Consider the following 19,009-nt stretch of genomic DNA (forward strand, 5'->3'; position numbering starts at 1 on the left):
TGTTGACTGCCGACTTCATTTTTCTGTGCTTTTAACTATGGGCTCCTTTTACAAAGCCGCGCTAGCAGTTTTAACGCACGCACCGGATTAGCGCACGCTATGGCATGCACTAGCCGGACATCTACTGCCTGCTCTAAAGGAGGCGGTAGCAGCTTGCGCATGCAGCAATGTAGCGTGCGCTATTCCACGCGTGGCTTTGTAAAAGGAGCCCTATGTTTCCAGGGCCTTCTTGTCCTTTGACTGTTTTTCTCTCCGTTTTCACGTTCTGCCTTGCTTCCATCTTTGAAAAAGACAGACTGACTCTATAAATTAACACAACCCAGGAGAAGGACCCGCTGTACAAAAATTTAGCTCAGAGAAATAAAACTCTGAAGAGGGAGAGGTAACCCCCCTCTTGGGGAAAGAGTTTATCTTCCAATCATTGCTTCATAAATGTTAAAAGCAAGTCCAACTCAAGGGTGTAAATTGTTGTAACTGTATAAATCTCTTAATATGCTGCTGTATGCTTTCAAAACTGTCAAAACAAATAAACTTCTTGCATTCAGGTTGGCACTGGACACTTTACATTCATTTGGTTGATAATCAAAAGTACTTATCAGGGTCCCGACGCGGCCCCGTTTCAGTGTCTGCTTCAGAAGACCCCGTCTGATTAATTGACTACTGCTGAAGAGTAACAACCATAAGAATTTCAAAAAAGAGTCGTTCAAGAAATGAAAAATCTCTGTGCATAGAGTCAGTCTGTCTTTTTCACAGTCTAGTGCTTTTTCTGACTCCTAGTTACCTTGTCCCTGCTATAGTGGAAACATAGTTGCATCCATCTTTGGCATTAACTTAACATTCAATTTTTCCCTTTTTTCTGCTTTCTTCTCAAAATCTACATTTCCATGTCTTCCCTTCCCTTCCTATCTCTCTCTCCTTCCCTCCCTATTTCCATGGTCTAACATCTCTCTCCTTCCCCTCCAGTGTAACATTTTTCTTTTCCTTCCTCCTTTCTGCCCCCCTGCAGTCCATCTTCCTTCCCTTCCTCCTTTCTGGCCCCCCTCCCAGTCCAACATTTCTCCCTCCTTTCCACCAGTCCAACATTTTTTTCTTTCTTCCTCCTGCATGCTTCTCCTCTGGTCCTCCTTCCCTCAACCAAACAATATCTCTCTCTCTCCCTCCATGAGTCCAACTTTTCACTCTCTGCCCTCTTCCCCTTCCCTAGTGTAACATTTCTCCTTCCCTCCTTTCTGTCCTCCCCATCCATCTTGCCCTCTCCATGAGTTCAACACTTTCTGCCTCCTGCAAGCTTTCTTTCTCTGTCCTTGCCTCTTCCCTCAGTGGCATCCCTCCTTCACATCCCCCCAACCCAACATGCTCTCTCCTCATGCACCATCTCACCCTCCCCTCCAGTGTGTAGCACCTTTCCTTTCCTTTCCTTTCTGCAGTACCCCTTCTCCCTTCCCTGCTCCCTTTGTCCAGCAGTACCTGGTGCACACTGGGCAGGAAGAGGAGCTCCGGTGTCGGCGTCAGCTGACTAGCAACTTCCTGCAGCCACGTCGTATGCTGGGAGTTCTCTACTATTTATCTTGGCTGACCCTATTTTCTGTGCATAATGTTTTGAACGTTTTTCTTTGATCAGGAATTTATAGTTCTTTAATTTAAGTCTCCAATTTACCTTGTCCGACTCAATGTATATAACAAAACATTATCAAATGCCAAATAATGTTCTAGCTAATGTTCTAGCTAGAACATTGATATGCAAAGATGATCATAGATTATGACAACATTTTTCATGTATATTTCCATGCGTTCAGAAATTTTATGAGATAACATCGATATGCAAAGATGATGTTTTGTTTGTATTTATGATCGATTTTGATTTGTAAATTTGATAATGTTTTGTTATATGTATTTATGATGTTCTATGATATATTTTTATGTTCATCACAGACCCCTGAGGCAGGCAAGAGCTGAAACACTGTCAGTGTCGGGTAATACGTCTTGATCATACATTGTGAAATAAAGTACATTTTTTTATCCCAGTTCTGGAGGCAGCTTCACCTTTGTGGGTGTTGTTTTTTGTTGCATTTCTGGACTCCTTTTTTCTGTCTTATGTTATTTTGCAGAAGCTAAAGTTCACGGAAAGTGACAGGCTACAGGTGCAAATCCAAGCATACCTTGATAATGTTTTTGATGTCGGTGCACTATTGGAGGACACTGAGACCAAGAATGCTGTACTGGAGCACATGGAGGACCTGGAGGAGCAGGTGTTACAGGTACATGGTCTAGGAGAGGCAGGTGGCTGCAAAACTGAGCAAAGGGCTGTTAAGAGATCTGGAGAGGAGCTGACCAGTGGCGTAGAAAGGGAGGGGTGGGGGGCGTTCTGCCCTGGGCACCCATCTTCCTCTCTGCCCCCCACTTCTTTCTGACCCCCCTGCCACGCACATGTGCCCTTTCCCTTCCCTTCCCTTCCCTCATACCTCTTTAATTTTCCCGGCATGAGCAGTATCACAAACTTGATGCCTCTGATGTCACTTCCGGGTCCTGCTCCTAGAAAGTGACATCAGAGGGTGAGTTGACACGACACAGGCAGCAAGTTAATAATGCTGCTTGCACTGGGAAAATTAAAGAGGTATAGAAAAAGGGAAGGAGGGCATGTGCACCATAGAGGGAGTCAAGAAGGAGCTCGGGGGTGTGGAGAAGAGGGCGGGGAGGGTCGCCACTCACCCTCGCTACGTCACTGGAACTGACAGTTCTTCTTAGGGCATGGGTTCCTCAGATGTCCAACAATTCTCTATTCCTTTTCCCTCCCCCACAGCAGCATTTCTTTCTCTCCCTTCCCACTGCTCCACCTGTGCAGCATCTCTCTTTTCTTCTTTTCCTAACCTCCCCAGCCCGTGTATTTGTCCTTCCCAACCCTCTCCCACTAGGTGCTGTATCTGTCCTCCCTGCCTTTTCAACTCCCTACCCCCTGCACCTAGCCTCTCCCTTCCAGGCTGAGCACCCAGCCCCCTTCTCTCACTCCTTCATCATGTTCTGCACCCAAACTCCTCCCCCCTCCTCTTCCAGACTCTGCACCCAGCCACCACCCCTGTCAGACTCTGCACCCAGCTCCCTCTACCTCCTTTCCTCCCTGCCAGACTTTGCACCTAGCTCTCTTCTCTCCCTCCCCCTTCTTTCCCTCCCTTCCCGGTCAGATTCTACACCCAGTCCCTTTCTTTCCCTCCCTCCCCTGTCAGACTCTGCACCCAGCCCCCTTCCCTCCCTCACTCGCTCTGCACCCTGCCCCGTCCTCCTACCTCCTCTGGCCTGGTGGTCCAAAGGTGCAGCAGGCAGGAGTGACCTTTCCTTGCTCCTGCCCCGCTGCTAATCCGGTCGGTCTCGGCTGGTTTCTTCTGCCACTGAGCGGCAATGAACAGGGGTGTGCTTTGGTGCTCCTGCTTGGTGCTCAGCGGCTTCTTTGACTGGCTCCCATGTATTCTTGTAAATCACGAGAATTCAAGGGAGTCAGTCAAAGAAGCCGCTGAGTGCCGAGCAGGAATACCAAAGCATGCTCCTACTCATTGCCGCTCACGCTCAGCGGCAGATGAAACCAGCCGTAACTGACTCGGTTAGCAGTGGGTCAAGAGGAAGGAAAGCTCGCTCATGCCCACTGCACCTCTGGACCACAGGGATAAAAGTAAGTGGCAATTTTTGGGGTGGCCATGGCTCCTGTTCCAATGCCTATGCAATATCCTCAAACTCTTGTGATTCCAAAGGTGTGGTGTGTGCAATGTCCTTGTTTTACAGCTCACCGAGAGGCTCCAAGACACAGACAATGACTATATGGGAAAGATTGCAGAGTTGGAAAAGCAGCTGACCCAAGCAAGAAAGGAGCAGGACGTGTTACGGGTGAGCGTGGACAAAGATTGGGGGGGGGTCATTCTGTCTGTGTAACATGGATTCAGTTGCACACTCTATAGATTTATATGCATATCTTGCAGAATATGTGGGTGCAAAAACCATTTTATGAAAAAATGAAAATTGATGGTTTCATGATCTATCTGCATTGAGAACATTAAATTGTGCTTTGCAAAAAGGATATATTGATGCACCAGGCCACTTTTGATCAGTTATTCATGACCGTCTGTCCTGTGCATTCCTGCTTTCAAGGCAATTTTTGAGAGCAAAGAGATGCTCTGAGCTGCAACATTTTCAGCACTCATTCAAGATACTGATCCTGTCAAACACAACACCCTTCATGAATGTCTCTGAAGAAATGACACAATTTTGTTAAATAGGGTTGCCAGATTTTACTATAGTTAAATCTGGACCCCCCTAGACCTGCCTCCCAGACCCGCCCAGTTCTACCCATCCCTGCCCCATTATGCCCCAGCCCTGCCCCCAGCCCCACCCATACTGCCTGCTCTCATTGGGCAGGAGGCTTTTCAAAACCAAAAGCCGTCTGGATCCCCGGACATGTCCTCAAAAAGGAGGCCATGTCCGGAGAAATCTGGACATCAGGTAACCCTATGTTAAATGACTCTGGGGTGGGGAGGGGGCTGGGAAACAGCAAGGTTTTTGCATTGTCAAGAACAGAAACCCTCTCTTCTTACTTATGTATGAGGTGTAACATCTAGTGACCACACAATGAGAGACCCGCCCTTGTGGTTTTCTTGACATGATATAGGGGTGGTTTGCCACTATTTTCTCTGGAGGCACAGATGGTTGCATGAATTGCCTAGGATCACAAGGTAAAATGCCAGTGCCAGGTAAAAAAAACCACCACCATCAACTGAATATCTACCCCCTAGATTTTATTTCCTTCAAAAATAGAGAATCTAATTTAATTTCCAGACCCTGCTTCCCTTTCCTCTGGTAAATACAAAAGTCTGTTTTTTTGGTTCGTTATGTGCAGGATAATCTCAGCCAGATGAACGTCACGCAACAGGATAGCAGGGAAAGACCACAGCCATCACAACGGCAGGTGGCTTTAGATCGCAGCCTGCAGGAGCTTGAGGATAGAGGCTTGATTCGCGTTCTGCGAGGGCCAGAAGGAGACATTGTCATCGAGATCCAGCCTGAAGCTGATGCGAGGACTCTGCCCGTGGGCATGGTCACCTTTGAAGCACCTTCCTCCAGCAGCACAGGTACCATGGACAGTCTATGGAGTTCAATCTGAACTCTGTGCTATTGAATTTCACAGAAACAGAAAGAAGACCAGAGCAGAGAGTAAGCAGAGCCCAGTACCACTATCTCCATGGTTGCCAAGCTAGTTCTGGCTTTTTGACACGTACACCCATGGGGGGGGGGGGAAATTCTGTAAATGGCATCTACAATAATAGGCACCTATCTCTTGTCAATTACAATTAGGCGCCTATTACAGAAGCTTGTCTAACTTTAAACTTAGGCACCTGTAATGTAGGCCAGGGTCTTAAAGGTCTACTTTATAGGTGCCTAAGTTCTTTAGAGCAGTGGTTCCCAACCCTGTCCTGGAGGAACACCAGGCCAATTGGGTTTTCAGGCTAGCCCTAATGAATATGCATGAAGCAAATTTGCATGCCTATCACTTCCATCATATGCAAATCTCTCTCATGCATATTCATTAGGGCTAGCCTGAAAACTCGATTGGCCTGGTGTTCCTCCAGGACAGGGTTGGGAATCACTGCTTTAGTGCCTAAGTCAGGGGTGTCCAATGTCGGTCCTCGAGGAACACAGTCCAGTCGGGTTTTCAGGATTTCCTCAATGAATATGCATGAGATCTATTTGCATGCACTGCTTTCAATGCATATTCATTGGGGAAATCCTGAAAACCCGACTGGACTGTGGCCCTCGAGGACCGACATTGGACACCCCTGGCCTAAGTCCTTCTCCATCTCTAAACATGCCTACTTTGGAGTTACACGCCATAAGTGCCTATCTTTTGTAGAATCATGCCAATTAATTTTTTTTTCCCAATTATGAGCTTCTTAACGTGCTCACTAAATAGGTTCCAGCTGATTTAGCGTGCAGGTATTTTAGAGGCAGATTATCAAAACGGCTTAGGGAGGTCTTTTCTGAGTTTTCTAGCATTCTCCGATACTGCTAGATGACACTAAACTGTTCAAAGTTGTTAAAACGCATGCAGATTGTGAAGAATTGCAGGCGGACCTTAGGAAATTGGAAGACTGGGCGTCCAAATGGCAGATTAAATTTAATGTGGAGAAACGTAAAGTGATTCACATTGGGAAGAATAACCTGAATCACAGTTACCGGATGCTAGGGTCCACCTTGGGGATTAGTGCCCAAAAAAAGGATCTGGGTATCATTGTAGACGATACAATGAAACCTTCCGCCTAATGTGCAACGATGGCCAAAAAAGCAAACAGGATACTAGGAATTATTTAAAAAGGGATGGTTAACAAGACTAAGAATGTTATAATTCCCCTGTATCGCTCCATGGTGCAACCTCATTTGGAGTATTGGGTTCAGTTCTGGTCTCCTTATCTTAAGAAAGATATAGTGGCACTAGAATAGGTTCAAAGAGCGATCAAGATGATAAAGGGGATGGAACTCCTCTCGTATGAGTAAAGACTAAAGCGATTAGGGCTCTTCAGCTTGGAAAAGAGATGGCTGAGGAGAGATATGATTGAAGTCTACAAAATACTGAGTGGATCGATTTTTCACTCCATCAAAAATTACAAAGACTAGTACAGAAATATAGAGCCAAAGGCAATTAAAATACTAAGAAGAAAACCAGTATAGTAGGCCAATTGTATTTTTGTTACTTTTGTAAGTATTAAAACTCAATAAAGATTATTGAATTAAAAAAATTACAAAGACTAGGGGACATGCGATGAAGTTACAGGGAAATACTTTTAAAACCAATACGAGGAAATTTTTTTCACTCAGAGAATAGTTAAGCTCCGGAACACATTGCCAGAGGATGTGGTAAGAGCGGATAGCATAGCTGGTTTTAACAAAGGTTTGGACAAGTTCCTGGAGGAAAGTCCATTGCTATTGAGAATGACATGGAGGAAGCCACTGCTTACCCTTTATCGATAGCATGGAATATTGCTACTCCTTGGATTTTGGCCAGGTACTAGTGACCTGGATTGGCCACCATGAGAACGGGCTACTGGACTTGATGGACCATTGGTCTGATCCAGTAAGGCTATTCTTTTGTAGTACAACCAGGTCAAAATGATCACTCCAAGCGATTCTCTATAATCGCCGAGTGAGGTTTGACATTTCAGGTTAGCCCCCCCCCCCTACACACACACATGTAAATTAAAATAATAATTAAAAACAAAACACAACCCAAATTGAAGATCGGCACAATCACCCGACACTGCTAAGCTCCCCATGCAATTAAAATTTTTTTTAAAAAAACAACTCAAAATGAAGTTCAGAAGGAGATGCCCACTCTCTTCTGCTGCATCGATGACACTAATAATACACACACCCGCCAGTTGGAGAGATGCCCACTCCCTCCCTCCGCAAAGCAACAAACTCCCAACACCGCCCGGCAGTGGGAGAGATGCCCACTCCTTCTCATTGCTTAGCGATGCACCCCTGACACCCCCTCGGCAGCAGGAGAAGTGCCCACTATCACCTGCCGCCTTGCAACCCCCACCCCGTACCTCCAATGACTCCTGCCCTCTCCCCCTTACCTTACTTAGATGGCTGGCCGATTGATGCCTACTCCATCCAGCCAGCTGGTCCACCTCTTCAAAATGGCACCATAGGAGGGGCCCTAAACAACCTGGGCCAATCAGAGCCTTAGGCCCCGGGGAGGGGAAGGCCTGCCATTTTGAATAGGTGGGCCTGCTGGCCGTAGGGAGTAGGTATCCCTCTTGCCAACCATCTAAGTAAGGTAAGGGAGAGAGGGCTGAGGTCAAGGTTCAAGTTTATTAGGTTTTTATATACCGCCTATCCAAGGTTATCTAAGCAGTTTTACAATCAGGTATTCAAGCACGATGGTCGTTAGAGGCACGGGGTGGGGTTGGATGGTGGTGGGAGATAGTGCGCATCTCTCCCGCTGACAGGGGTGTTGGGGGTATGTCGCTTAGCAGCAGGAGGGAGTGGGCATTTCTCCCGGTGTCAGGGGTGCATCGCTTTGTGGCAGGAGTGGGCATCTCTCCTGCTGCCGGAGGGTGTCAGGGATATGTCTTGGCAGCAGGAGTGGGCAAATTAAAATGTCAAACCACAAAACAATGAAAACCAAACAAATAAACTTAAATTGGATTTTTATTTAATAGAAGTAATGTTGCTGTGTTTCTGTATCAACTGAAGCCTCCTCATTGATATTTCAGAAGGCTGCAATACAACACATTACAGTAATCTAATCTAGAGAGAATGAATGCATGCAATAAACTGTGAAAATTCTAGGAGTTCAACAAAATATTCAGGTATGTTAGATAGATTGTGAGCCCACCGGGACAGATAGGGAAAATGCTTGAGTACCTGATTGTAAAACCGCTTAGATAACTTTGATAGGGGATTTATCGTCAAAATATATTTTATTAAGCACCAAAAGAAAGAACATAGAACATAGAACAACAAAGCCACTCCATTTTTTACAAACAAATCCAAGAAACCCACCCACCCCAACCCAACCCCACCCCCCCTTCCACTCTCACTGATGTCATTGTCAAACAAAGCAAAATAACATGGGAAGGAACAAATACCAGGGGCTAACAGTTCAAAAGGCGACTACGAGCCACCGGAGACAATGTTGTCCAAAAGGGCTCCCAGATCCGCTGAAAAGCCCGTCCGGGCAAGGATGAAATGTCCTGGACTCCCCTCCGTTCCCAGGAAAGCAATGTAATCATGCGACTACGTGATAGGGGATTTATAAAATCCTAATAAAACTTAAACACCTTCTCTTTTACTGAAATCAATAAAAGAAGTATGCTGAAATAAATTTTATCTGAAGGGCAAATGATCTGAACTGCTCCTACAAAGAAGCTCCTTGTTTCAGACTAGAAATTTGTCATCTTTCTGAGCCACTGCACCCTCATTTTCCAGCTCTTGTACAGTCTTGTAGTCATCAATATGATGAAAATTGTTTAGCAGCTGCTTTTCTGCCTCTTTGAAAGGCACTGCAAGAAGAGAAAGTGACCTGTACAAATCTTTGCAATAGCTTTTTCGAGAAGAGCAGCATCTCATCATAAATCATGTGTATACAAGGAAATTGCTGAACTCTGAAAACGTTAGAACAGTAAATGCACTTCTGTCTTTGGGTCTTCAAATACTGTTCTTAGATGTTTAAGCTCAGTCTCTGAGCTGATTAAAGCTTTAGAATCTGTAGAAAGAAATTTGAGTGGCAGCCAGCATCCAATTTAAAAAGTCTATTCGCTGCATATTCGAGGCTCAGCTATCTAACTGAAATGTGCTTAATCAATTGATGATCTGTTAATATTCAGAGTTGCAGAAAGAACGGGACTCGTGAAGCTGACTTTTTCATTTTGCATTGTCAAACCAGAAGTGAACATTAACTGCCATATCTTCTAAATCGGACTTTTTAACAGCCTGAAACTTTTTTTTTTTGTGTCAGCGGATACAATATTATGAGAAATTTGGCAAGGACATCCTATAAAATAAATGCTTTTTATTTTCCACCCTGATTTTGATGGAATGTCTTCTTCCCAGATTTACGCTCCAAATCCACAAAACCAAGAAGACCCAAATTTCCACAGGCAAAGAAGAATAAATCCAAACAAAACTCAATGTTTTCATAATTCACAATTCACCAATTTGGACACCTAGAGGTGTTATTCATATTTTTATTCATGTGGTTAGGCCTTTAAGACTAGTCTTTAAGCCCGTTACATTAACGGGTGCTAGAAAATATGCCTGTCTGTCTTTCTTTCTTTCTTTCTGTCTCTCTCTCTCTCTCCTTGGTTCCCTTTTTCTGTCTGTCTCCCTCACTCCTGCTGTCTGTCTGTCTGTCATTCTTTGCCTCCATTTCCCTGTGCAGCAGCATTTCCACCCCACTTCCCTGTGGAGCAGCAACAGCAACAGCATTTCCCTCCCCCCCCCCCCCCAACTTCCCTGTGCAGCAGCAGCAGTATTTGCCTTCCCCTCCAAGTCCCTGTGCAGCAGTTGCAGCATTTCCCCCACCCCTTCTCATCTCTTATCACTTGCGCACATAACTTCTTCATTCGTAGTTCACAGCTTTTTGACACCATACTCATACACATTTACACTAATATACATCTTTTGATATTCATACTCTAGGATCCCTGAGGAAGGCGTGTTTAGCCGAAACCTGGCCCGTGTCGGGTCCTCTTATGATATATGTTGAAAGAGTTTGTACTGTTGATCTTGCTTCTGTCAAGGAAAATTTTTTATAATAAAAGGTCCAAGAACATTGAGGGCTCCTTTTATCAAGTCGCGCTAGCGGGGTTAGCACGTTGGACATTTCATCACACGCTAACCCCCGCGACAAGCTAAAAAACTCACCCCTGGTCAATGGAGGCATTAGCGACTAGCGCAGCAGGCGGTTTAACACGCGGTATTCCACGGGTTAAACCCCTACCGCGCCTTGATAAAAGGACCCCTGAGTTTCCTCAGTCTCGCTTGTTTGGACAACTCCAAATCCTACACATTTGGATCAGGAAATATTGCATTCCTTCAGCACAGAATTTATCTTGGGAAAGATTCCTTCTGCTGTTCATGCATTAACACCAATGGTTATACCAATATCTAGAAATTCAGCATAAACATGCTGCCTTGTCACATCAAAAGTACTGATTTTGATGGGGATTCATTCTCCTAAGATTGGCGTTATTTAAAACCATCAGTTAACAAGGAATGAAGACAATCACTCATAGGATTTATAAGCAGCTCTTTAAATTCTTTGTGTTATTCTTGCTGCTCTGTGGCTAAGTTACAGATTTCTTTACTATCTTCAGAAATGAAAAAGATTATTTTTGACTGGCATTTATTTTTATTCTTTATATGGAAATTTTAGTTTTTTTAAAACTAAATAACGGTTCCATTTTTTTTTTTCCAGATATCCCTTCTCCTTCTGTCTCAGTCCCAGTACCACCACCCCCTCCACTTCCATTGACAAATGCCATTTCTGCTCCAGCACTACCGCCATGCCAATCAGAAACAGCTGTGCCTGACCCTCCTCCTGCACCTCCCCTTCCTGTCAGCGGCACCCTTTCCCCTCCCCCTCCCCCTCCCCCACCTCCACCCCTTCCTGTTAATGTCACTATTCCTCCTCCAGCCCCTCCACTTCCTGGGCCTGGAGCCTCTGTGCCCCCACCGCCACCTCCTCCCCCTCCAGCCTCTGGGATGAATGGCCCTGCCTCACCACCTCCACCCCCTGGAGGGCTGATGAGTGCCTTGAACTGCCCGGACCCGACAATCAGCTCAGGTGAGAATCAGAATATCATCATCCAGCTTTTCATCTCATTGATAGTTTATGGATCGCTTGTTTTGTTTAGCTTAAAACACTATCTATAACACCTTTCAACTGAACATCAAAGCGGTTTACAAATAGAAAGTGAAAAGTGAAAACACTATACAATCATGCAATAAGGGATAGACAACCATATATATCTATTTACACTGGCGTAGCACCCCCACTCGCCCTCTACTCCCCCCTCCCCCGTTCCTTCCCTTCCACCACCCCCCCCCGACGCATGCATGCCTCTTCCCTTTACCCATCTCTGGTGCGAGCAGCATCTCCAACTTTCTTCCCGTGCTGGCGTCGGCTCTCCCTCTGACATCACTACCTAGTCATGGGACCTGGAAGTAACATCAGAGGGGAGCGCCGAGGCCAGTGCGAGCAACAGGTTGGAGCTTCCGCTCATGCCGGCGAAGAGCTAGAGGTTCGGGGGGGGGGGGGAGAAGTGGGGGAGGAGCGGGAGGAGGAGAGGTGCTGGTACCTCCACCAAGATGGCGCCCAAGGCAGTCTTCCCCCATATATATATATATACACCGGCCAATATTCAAAGTGATTTAGCTGACTGCTGAGTTAAATTGCTTAGATGAGTTGGAAGGGGATTACGACGAACCTCTGCTCAAATCATTTGCATGTAAACTTGCTTGAGCATCAGTCGCTCTTTTGGAATCGGCTAAATATTGGACCGCAGCAGACCCACGTGGTCTTACCGACCCTGTTTAGTGCATTTAGGCCTGTCAGAATGAGGTTCAGATGAGAATTATTGAGCTACAGAGAACCCAGACAGGCCCTGAGCTACCTGAGGGTTTAGCGCAGTGGTATGACGCCAGCGCTGTATGTCTCCCAACTTCCTGCTGCCGTCAAGTATCTCCCAGGACTCCTGCCTTCCTCGTCTTCTCTCCCCATCCCCGGACTACCAGCAGTAGCTCACTGTGTGCTTTTAACTTCCCCACACAGCTGGGCAGTCTGTGGTTGGGGGTACTCAGTTGATATTTGTTAGACTTAGGGGGTACTTAGCTTGAAGTAGTTGAGAAACACTGCTGTAGGCAATCAGCCGACTCCAGTGCCTCTCCGGCCCTCTTCCCTGCTGGCACCCCCCACTGACATCTCAGGGCCTATCTGGAGGGCCTCTACGCATGCGTTGACGTGATGATGTCATGCATGCATATGATGTCATCACGGCGACATCCGTGTACTTCCAGGTTCCTCGAGCTGTGGCCACTACCTTTAGTGTGCCCCTACTTGAGAAAGTTTGAGGGACACTGGTTTAGCAAGTACTTCAGTAACTTGCTTAAATGGCTTAGTGCCAATTGATCCATTACAAAACAGAAACATGACACCATTTAATTTTATCTTTGTTCTCTTTGTATTTTATTTTTTAGATATAAAAATCAAACAGCCAATTAAAACCAAGTCGCGAATGCCTCTTTTTAACTGGGTTGCTCTCAAACCCACTCAGATCAAGGGGACAGTATTCACAGAACTGAATGACGAAAAGGTGCTGAAGGTAAGGAGAGTAATTTCAAGTTATAGGTATGAGGTATTGGCCGAACAGGGGATGGGGTGGGGTGGGGCAGGGCAGGAAGGAGGTATTGGAATAGCAGGGTTACTGCACAGCAAGTAGTTCACAGCTCACATTTTATTTAATATACCATAAAAAAATTATCTAAGCAGTACACACTTTAAAATATTAGGGTTGTAAAGGGAGGATGAAGACAAGAAGTTAGTAGGATTCAGTGGCGTACCTTGGGGTGGTGGAGGGGCAGTCTTCCCCAGGTGCAGACCATAAGGGGGTGCTTCCGGGGTCAGTGTCAGTGTCATGGTCCAGGGACTTCACTGCTCTGCCTGCGTCGGGCCTTCCCCTCTGCCTTTGCGGAAGCAGGAGGAAGGTCCAATGCCGGCACAGCAGCAAGTTAAGGCTGCCGCCAATGAGAGAACGCTCTGAACAGGCTTCTTGTGGCCCGGCGGGGCCTTCCCTCTGCTGCATCACTGATGATGTCACTGATGACACAGCAGAGCGAAGCCCTGGCAGAGCAGGCCACAAAAAAATCTCACGTTGGGGGTTGGTCGAATACAGAGGTGCTGCACAGGGGGATAGGAGGGAGGGATGGAAAACTGCTTCACATCAGGGAGAGAGGAGAGAGGAAGAATTGTTGGATTTGGGGTGGAGGAGAGGACGGGAGTGCAACAAAAAAGTAGAAAGGGGTGAGAGGAAGATATCCTGCATATGGTGGAGAGGAGGAAGACATGCATGGAGAAGAGAGAGGGTGAAATGTTGGACATAGAGTGGAGGGCAGGGAGAGATGGTGAATAGGGAGAGAGAAAGAAATGTTGCACATGATAATGGAGGGGAGGAAGGGAGAGATGGTGCATGGAGAGGAATAGAGAGGTTTGATCCAGGGCACAAGGCAGGGAGAGAGAGACAGACAGACAGTGGGAAAGTAATGTCAGATATGGCAGTGGAAGGAACGGTACAGAGATGGAAGATGGATGGTGAGAATGGAGAAAGAAGAAAACATCATATGGGCACCCCTCCTGCTCCCAACTTTATGGTGCCATGGGTGGGCCATGCCGGTCGGGGGGAGGGGATAAGTGCTATGCTGCATGCATGCAGCATTTTTTTTTTTTTTAACGCTGATGGCAGGAGGGAGATGCTATCCCTCCTGCTTTTTTCTCCGGGGGGGAGGGGAGGCGTGGCAGAGCAGAGCAGGGCAGACAGGAGAGATCAGGGCCGGGGGGGGGGTGTCGAACAGGGCCAGTGTGTCGGGCCGGTGCCAAATCTCTCTTCCCTTCTCGCCGGACTCTCCTGCTCTCTGCTGCTGTTCCCCACAGTGCAGGCTCACTTTTAAACCACGGGCTTGGATATTTTGTGGTCTAAAATGAAGAATAATGTTAGACGTCATAAGAACATAAGAATAACCTTACTGGGTCAGACCAATGGTCCATCAAACCCAGTAGCCTGTTCTCACGGTGGCCAATCCAGGTCACTAGTACCTGGCCAAAACCCAAAGAGTAGCAACATTCCATGCTACCGATCCAGGGCAAGCAGAAGCTTCCATCATGTTTATTTGTGTTTATTTCTCACCTGCCCTTATCCAGGGTGAGTTACATATTAACATAATAATAAAAGATTTACATTTATCGTACAAAACACTTCAGAGACACACTATAGCAAATTACATACTTACATATCAAATCAAATTGCATATAACATACACATCGCATCAACGACGGACATCTTTTAAGGCCAAAACTGGCCAAACCCACATATACATCAAAATATAAAATTCCATAAGTCATACAAGATGCCTCAATAACAGATATCAATAAACCAAATAAAACAAACTGGACTATGGACTTTTCCTCCAGGAAATTGTCCAAACCTTTCTTAAAACCAGCTATGCTATCCCTCTTACCACAACCTCCGGCAATGCATTCTAGATGTTTTGGCGGCCTAGTCGTCTAAGTTAGGGTTACCATATTTGTGAAGACAAAAAAAAAGAGGACACATGGCCACATCCCCAGTCCACCCCTAACTTCGCTCCTCCCCTAGGCGGTTGCCTGCTGTGTTCAGTTAAGTCCATAGCAAGCTATAATTGCACCTCATCCTTTCTTACACAGGCCCCGCCCTCTTACCTGTGATATATCAGACTTTCAGTTGTGAGTTCTGTACTTTATTCAAAATACAATCCTTTTTCTACTTTTCTAAGCATGTTGGTCTCAGTCTCTGCTTTCCTCTGTCTTCTCTTAACTCTCATACCAGGGTTTTGTATTCATTTGTCATTTTTCTCTCTCCTCCTGTCTTCATCTCCTCTACTACATCCATCTCTAACATCTGTGTTCTTCACTTTATTTTTCTCCCTCTCTTCATTCATTCTTACTCTATATTCTTCAATTTCCCTCTTTTTACTGTCTACCTACAGCTTTCTATCTTTTGTCTCTCAAACCACACTTCTCATTTCCCTTCCTCATATTCCCCAGTCTTTCACTAACTCTACCCTCTATCCTGTTCCATTCATATTTGGACTTCTAGCGGTTTCCCTGGTTTTGGAAATGGCTACCCCGACTTTGGATATCTCATAGGAAACATCTAAAGTTGACTTAGATGTCCTTTTGAAAATGGCCCTCTGCGGTACCAACCCTTTATTTCACAAACATATTGAAGTATCATTAAGTTGAATGACAATGAAAACTCTTGATCCCCTTGTCTCTTTCACTCTTCCCTTCCAGGAGCTGGATATGAATGATTTTGAAGAGCAGTTTAAGACAAAGGCTCAAGGCCCCAGCACACACAGGAACACTCTGGCAGTGAAAACCACACAGAAGATACCTAGCAAAGTGGCACTGATTGAGGCCAACCGAGCCAAGAATCTGGCCATCACCCTACGGAAGGGAGGTCTGAGCACTGAATGCATCTGCAAGGCTATCCAGACGTGAGTATCAGTCCCACGGGTTCTATGTAGCCCTAATGAACATTAAAGAAGGTATGTGCTGCCCTCTACAGGTGGCATGTTGCATAGGAAATGGTGTGGTAGCCGTGGTAGTCCATTTATAAAGGTAATACACAGAAATAAAACAAAACATAAAGGAAATAAGATGATATATTTTTTATTGGGCTAACTTAATACATTTTGATTAGCTTTCAAAGTTAACCCTTCTGATCTGAATAATAATAATAATAATTTTATTCTTATATACCGTTATACCGAAAAAGTTCTAGGTGGTTCACAACAAGATGAGCTAATACATGGGATACAGATAAAATACAAATTAGAATAATGGACTTAAAAACAGATAAAGACAGAAAGCATTTACAATATAATGCAGAAAAGAAAACAACAGTTTAAAATTGGGGAAGCATTGTTGACAGTTTAAAAAGAACAGTTAAATGCCTGCCAGACAGACAATAAAATACCGGCATAGCAGGGAAAGAAGTAATGATGTAGTTACAATACATCTTTATTCCTTAAACCTGTTGGTTTTGAATAAGATTTCACACTGAGCACTCTAATACATATTTTATTATATATATTTTCTATTTTTTGATGAATAATTTATAATTACATTCACTTTATTTTGATATATTATAGGGAAAGAAGTAATACATAGAACAGATAAAATACATCAAGTTGAATATAAGGAACTTGACTGAAAAAATGAAGCAGAATGCATTAAGATACCAGACTATCAAAGAGTTGAGTCTTTAACCATTTTCTAAAAATCAAGATAGGAAGAGACCTCTAACACAATTTTTCCAAGCCATACATTCAATTTAGTGGTTTGAAATGAGAGGGTTCTCTCAAGGAACTTCTTATAACAACTGGATTTTATGGAGGGATATGAAAACAAGTGCACTCTACGTGTGGTCTTTTTGGCGTGACTCAAAGAAAAATGAGACACAAGATAACCAGGTAACAAACCTGAAACTGATTTATAACAAATACAGGAAAATTTGAACAGAATTCTCGACTCTATCGGCAACCAATGGAGTTTCAAATAAAAAGGAGTGATATGCTCTCATTTTTTAAACCAAAAATGAGGTGAACGGCAGTATTCTGAATCACTCTCAATTTTTTGAAAATTTTCTTCTAAGCACCTAGATATATAATGTTACAATAATCGAGAATTCTTAAGATAGAAGACTGTACCAGTAAACGAAAGGAAGTTTCGTCAAAATAACTTCTTAATGGTACGAAGCTTCCAAAGCACAGAGATACATTTCTTAAACAATAAATCCGTTATGTTGTTCCAATGTGTCCAGAGTCACACCCAATATTTTTATGGATTGTTCTATATTATAGTCTAAACCATTCACGTGTATTGTTGTTTCTTTAATCTTATCATTGGGAGTTGCTAAAAATGTTTTGTCTTTTCCGCATTTCATTTCAATTTATAAGCAGTCAACCAAAGTTCAATCTGACTTAAAATAATCGCCTAAAAATTTATGAACTCCAGTGACAGACAAGTTAACAGGATGACTATAGTAATGTCATCTGCATAAATGTAGAACTTGAGCTTTAAACTTTGCAACAAATTTCCTAAGGAAGCAAGATAAATATTAAACAAAGTGGGGGACAGATGTGAACCCTGCAGGACCCCACAGGAGTTTTCCAAACAATAAGACAAGGTATCTTCTTTAAACACTTGGTACGATCTTTTACCCAGGAAGCCACGAAACCAGTTCAAGACATTACCTGCGACTCCAATGGATTTCAAACAATCCAACAAAATGGTATGATCTACCAGATCATAAGCGCTGCTCAGATCTAGCTGCAGAATTAATGCACTTGAACCTTGACTGAATAATGAATGCAAATAATCAAACAGAGAGGCCATGATTGTTTTGGTACTAAATCCTGACCGAAAACCAGATTAATTCTCATGCAAAATGCTAAACTTATCTAAGTATGTAACTAATTCAGCGTTTACCAAACCTTCCTGTATCTTAGTAGCCAGAGGAATTCTGGCAATAGGTCTAAAGTTAGATGCAATGCTGGATGATTCTTTAGTGTTTTTAAAAATTGGTGTAATCACAATTTGACCCTGTTCCTCAGGAAACTTCCCTATGGATAATAAGAAATTAATCCACATCAACAGTTTGGCCTTAAAGTTGACCAGGGCAACTTTCATAACATTTGGAGGACAGCTGTCAAGTCTACAGTATGAGTTAACATACTTATTGTAGAACTTACTAAAGGTTTGCCAGTCAATAGATATAAAATTATTCCAACTCGGATCTACTCTGGGTGCATTTGCCCCTTGGAGGATGGGAAAACACCAATGATGATTAATAGGATCAACTAACGCAAGCCTCAGTTTTTGAATTTTGGTATTAAAAAAATTAGCCAAACTATCAGCAGATAAAATAGATTCTTCGACAGCAGTAGTTCATGCCTCTAAATCATAAAGATCATTGACTAATTTAAAAAGGTTACTACTATTGGATGATACATTGCCAATGTTTGGGGCGTAAAAATTTTTTCATTTCTCCTTTGTCAGTTTATTGTAATTTTTCAGTTTTTGCCTCCAAGCTTCTCTATGCTCTGGCGTTCCAGATTTTAACTATTGTCTCTCCAATTTCCTTAGTTCCCTTTTTAACATTAAAAGATCTGAATCAAACCACCTTTCTAAATTCCTAAATCTCTTTCTTCTCAGTTTAATAGGGGCCATATCATTTAAAATATAGGTACTAGTATTGATCCATGAATCCATAAATTATTCAGTCTCATTCTTATGTTTAGAAACTATATCATAATGGGACCAAAATTCCACAGGGTTAATCAAACCTCTGCTAGCGTGCAATTTTTTTATTTCTTGTTTTATTATCATTGTTTTTAGATTGAATTGTCTTTGCTTGCCAGTCAAATCCAAAATTACATAATCTATGATCAGACCATAAAGAATCAGCCCAATTAGCTTGTTTCCAGCAAATTTTAGGATTTACTGGTTCTTTAGAAGAAAAGGTAATAAGATCTAGTTGATGACCCTTTTGGTGGGTTTTTATTGGGAATGATTTGAAAAAGCCTAGTGAAGAAATAAAAGACCAGAACTCTATGATTTCAGGTTGATCTACTTGCTCTAGATGAATATTGATGTCCCCACTCAATAGGTTATAAGCACCAGTTATTGAATTAGTTAGCAAAAATTCAA

At 43.8% G+C, this 19,009-nt stretch overlaps 1 protein-coding gene across 5 annotated transcripts in view; it reads left to right on the forward strand.

The window, feature by feature from the left end:
* The window catches only part of FMNL1 (formin like 1), a 154,897-nt gene that overhangs the window by 108,699 nt on the left and 27,189 nt on the right, over positions 1–19,009 (forward strand). For all 5 annotated transcript variants that reach the window (XM_033917947.1, XM_033917952.1, XM_033917948.1 and 2 more), the window contains 6 exons: positions 2,109–2,258; positions 3,772–3,873; positions 4,880–5,111; positions 10,961–11,329; positions 12,742–12,866; positions 15,590–15,792. In XM_033917947.1, the coding sequence (XP_033773838.1) occupies positions 2,109–2,258; positions 3,772–3,873; positions 4,880–5,111; positions 10,961–11,329; positions 12,742–12,866; positions 15,590–15,792 (1,181 nt within the window). The remainder of the gene's footprint in view (positions 1–2,108; positions 2,259–3,771; positions 3,874–4,879; positions 5,112–10,960; positions 11,330–12,741; positions 12,867–15,589; positions 15,793–19,009) is intronic.

This window comes from Geotrypetes seraphini, chromosome 13 (assembly GCF_902459505.1).
Source record: "Geotrypetes seraphini chromosome 13, aGeoSer1.1, whole genome shotgun sequence".
In the NCBI taxonomy this organism is placed as follows: Eukaryota; Metazoa; Chordata; class Amphibia; order Gymnophiona; family Dermophiidae; genus Geotrypetes; species Geotrypetes seraphini.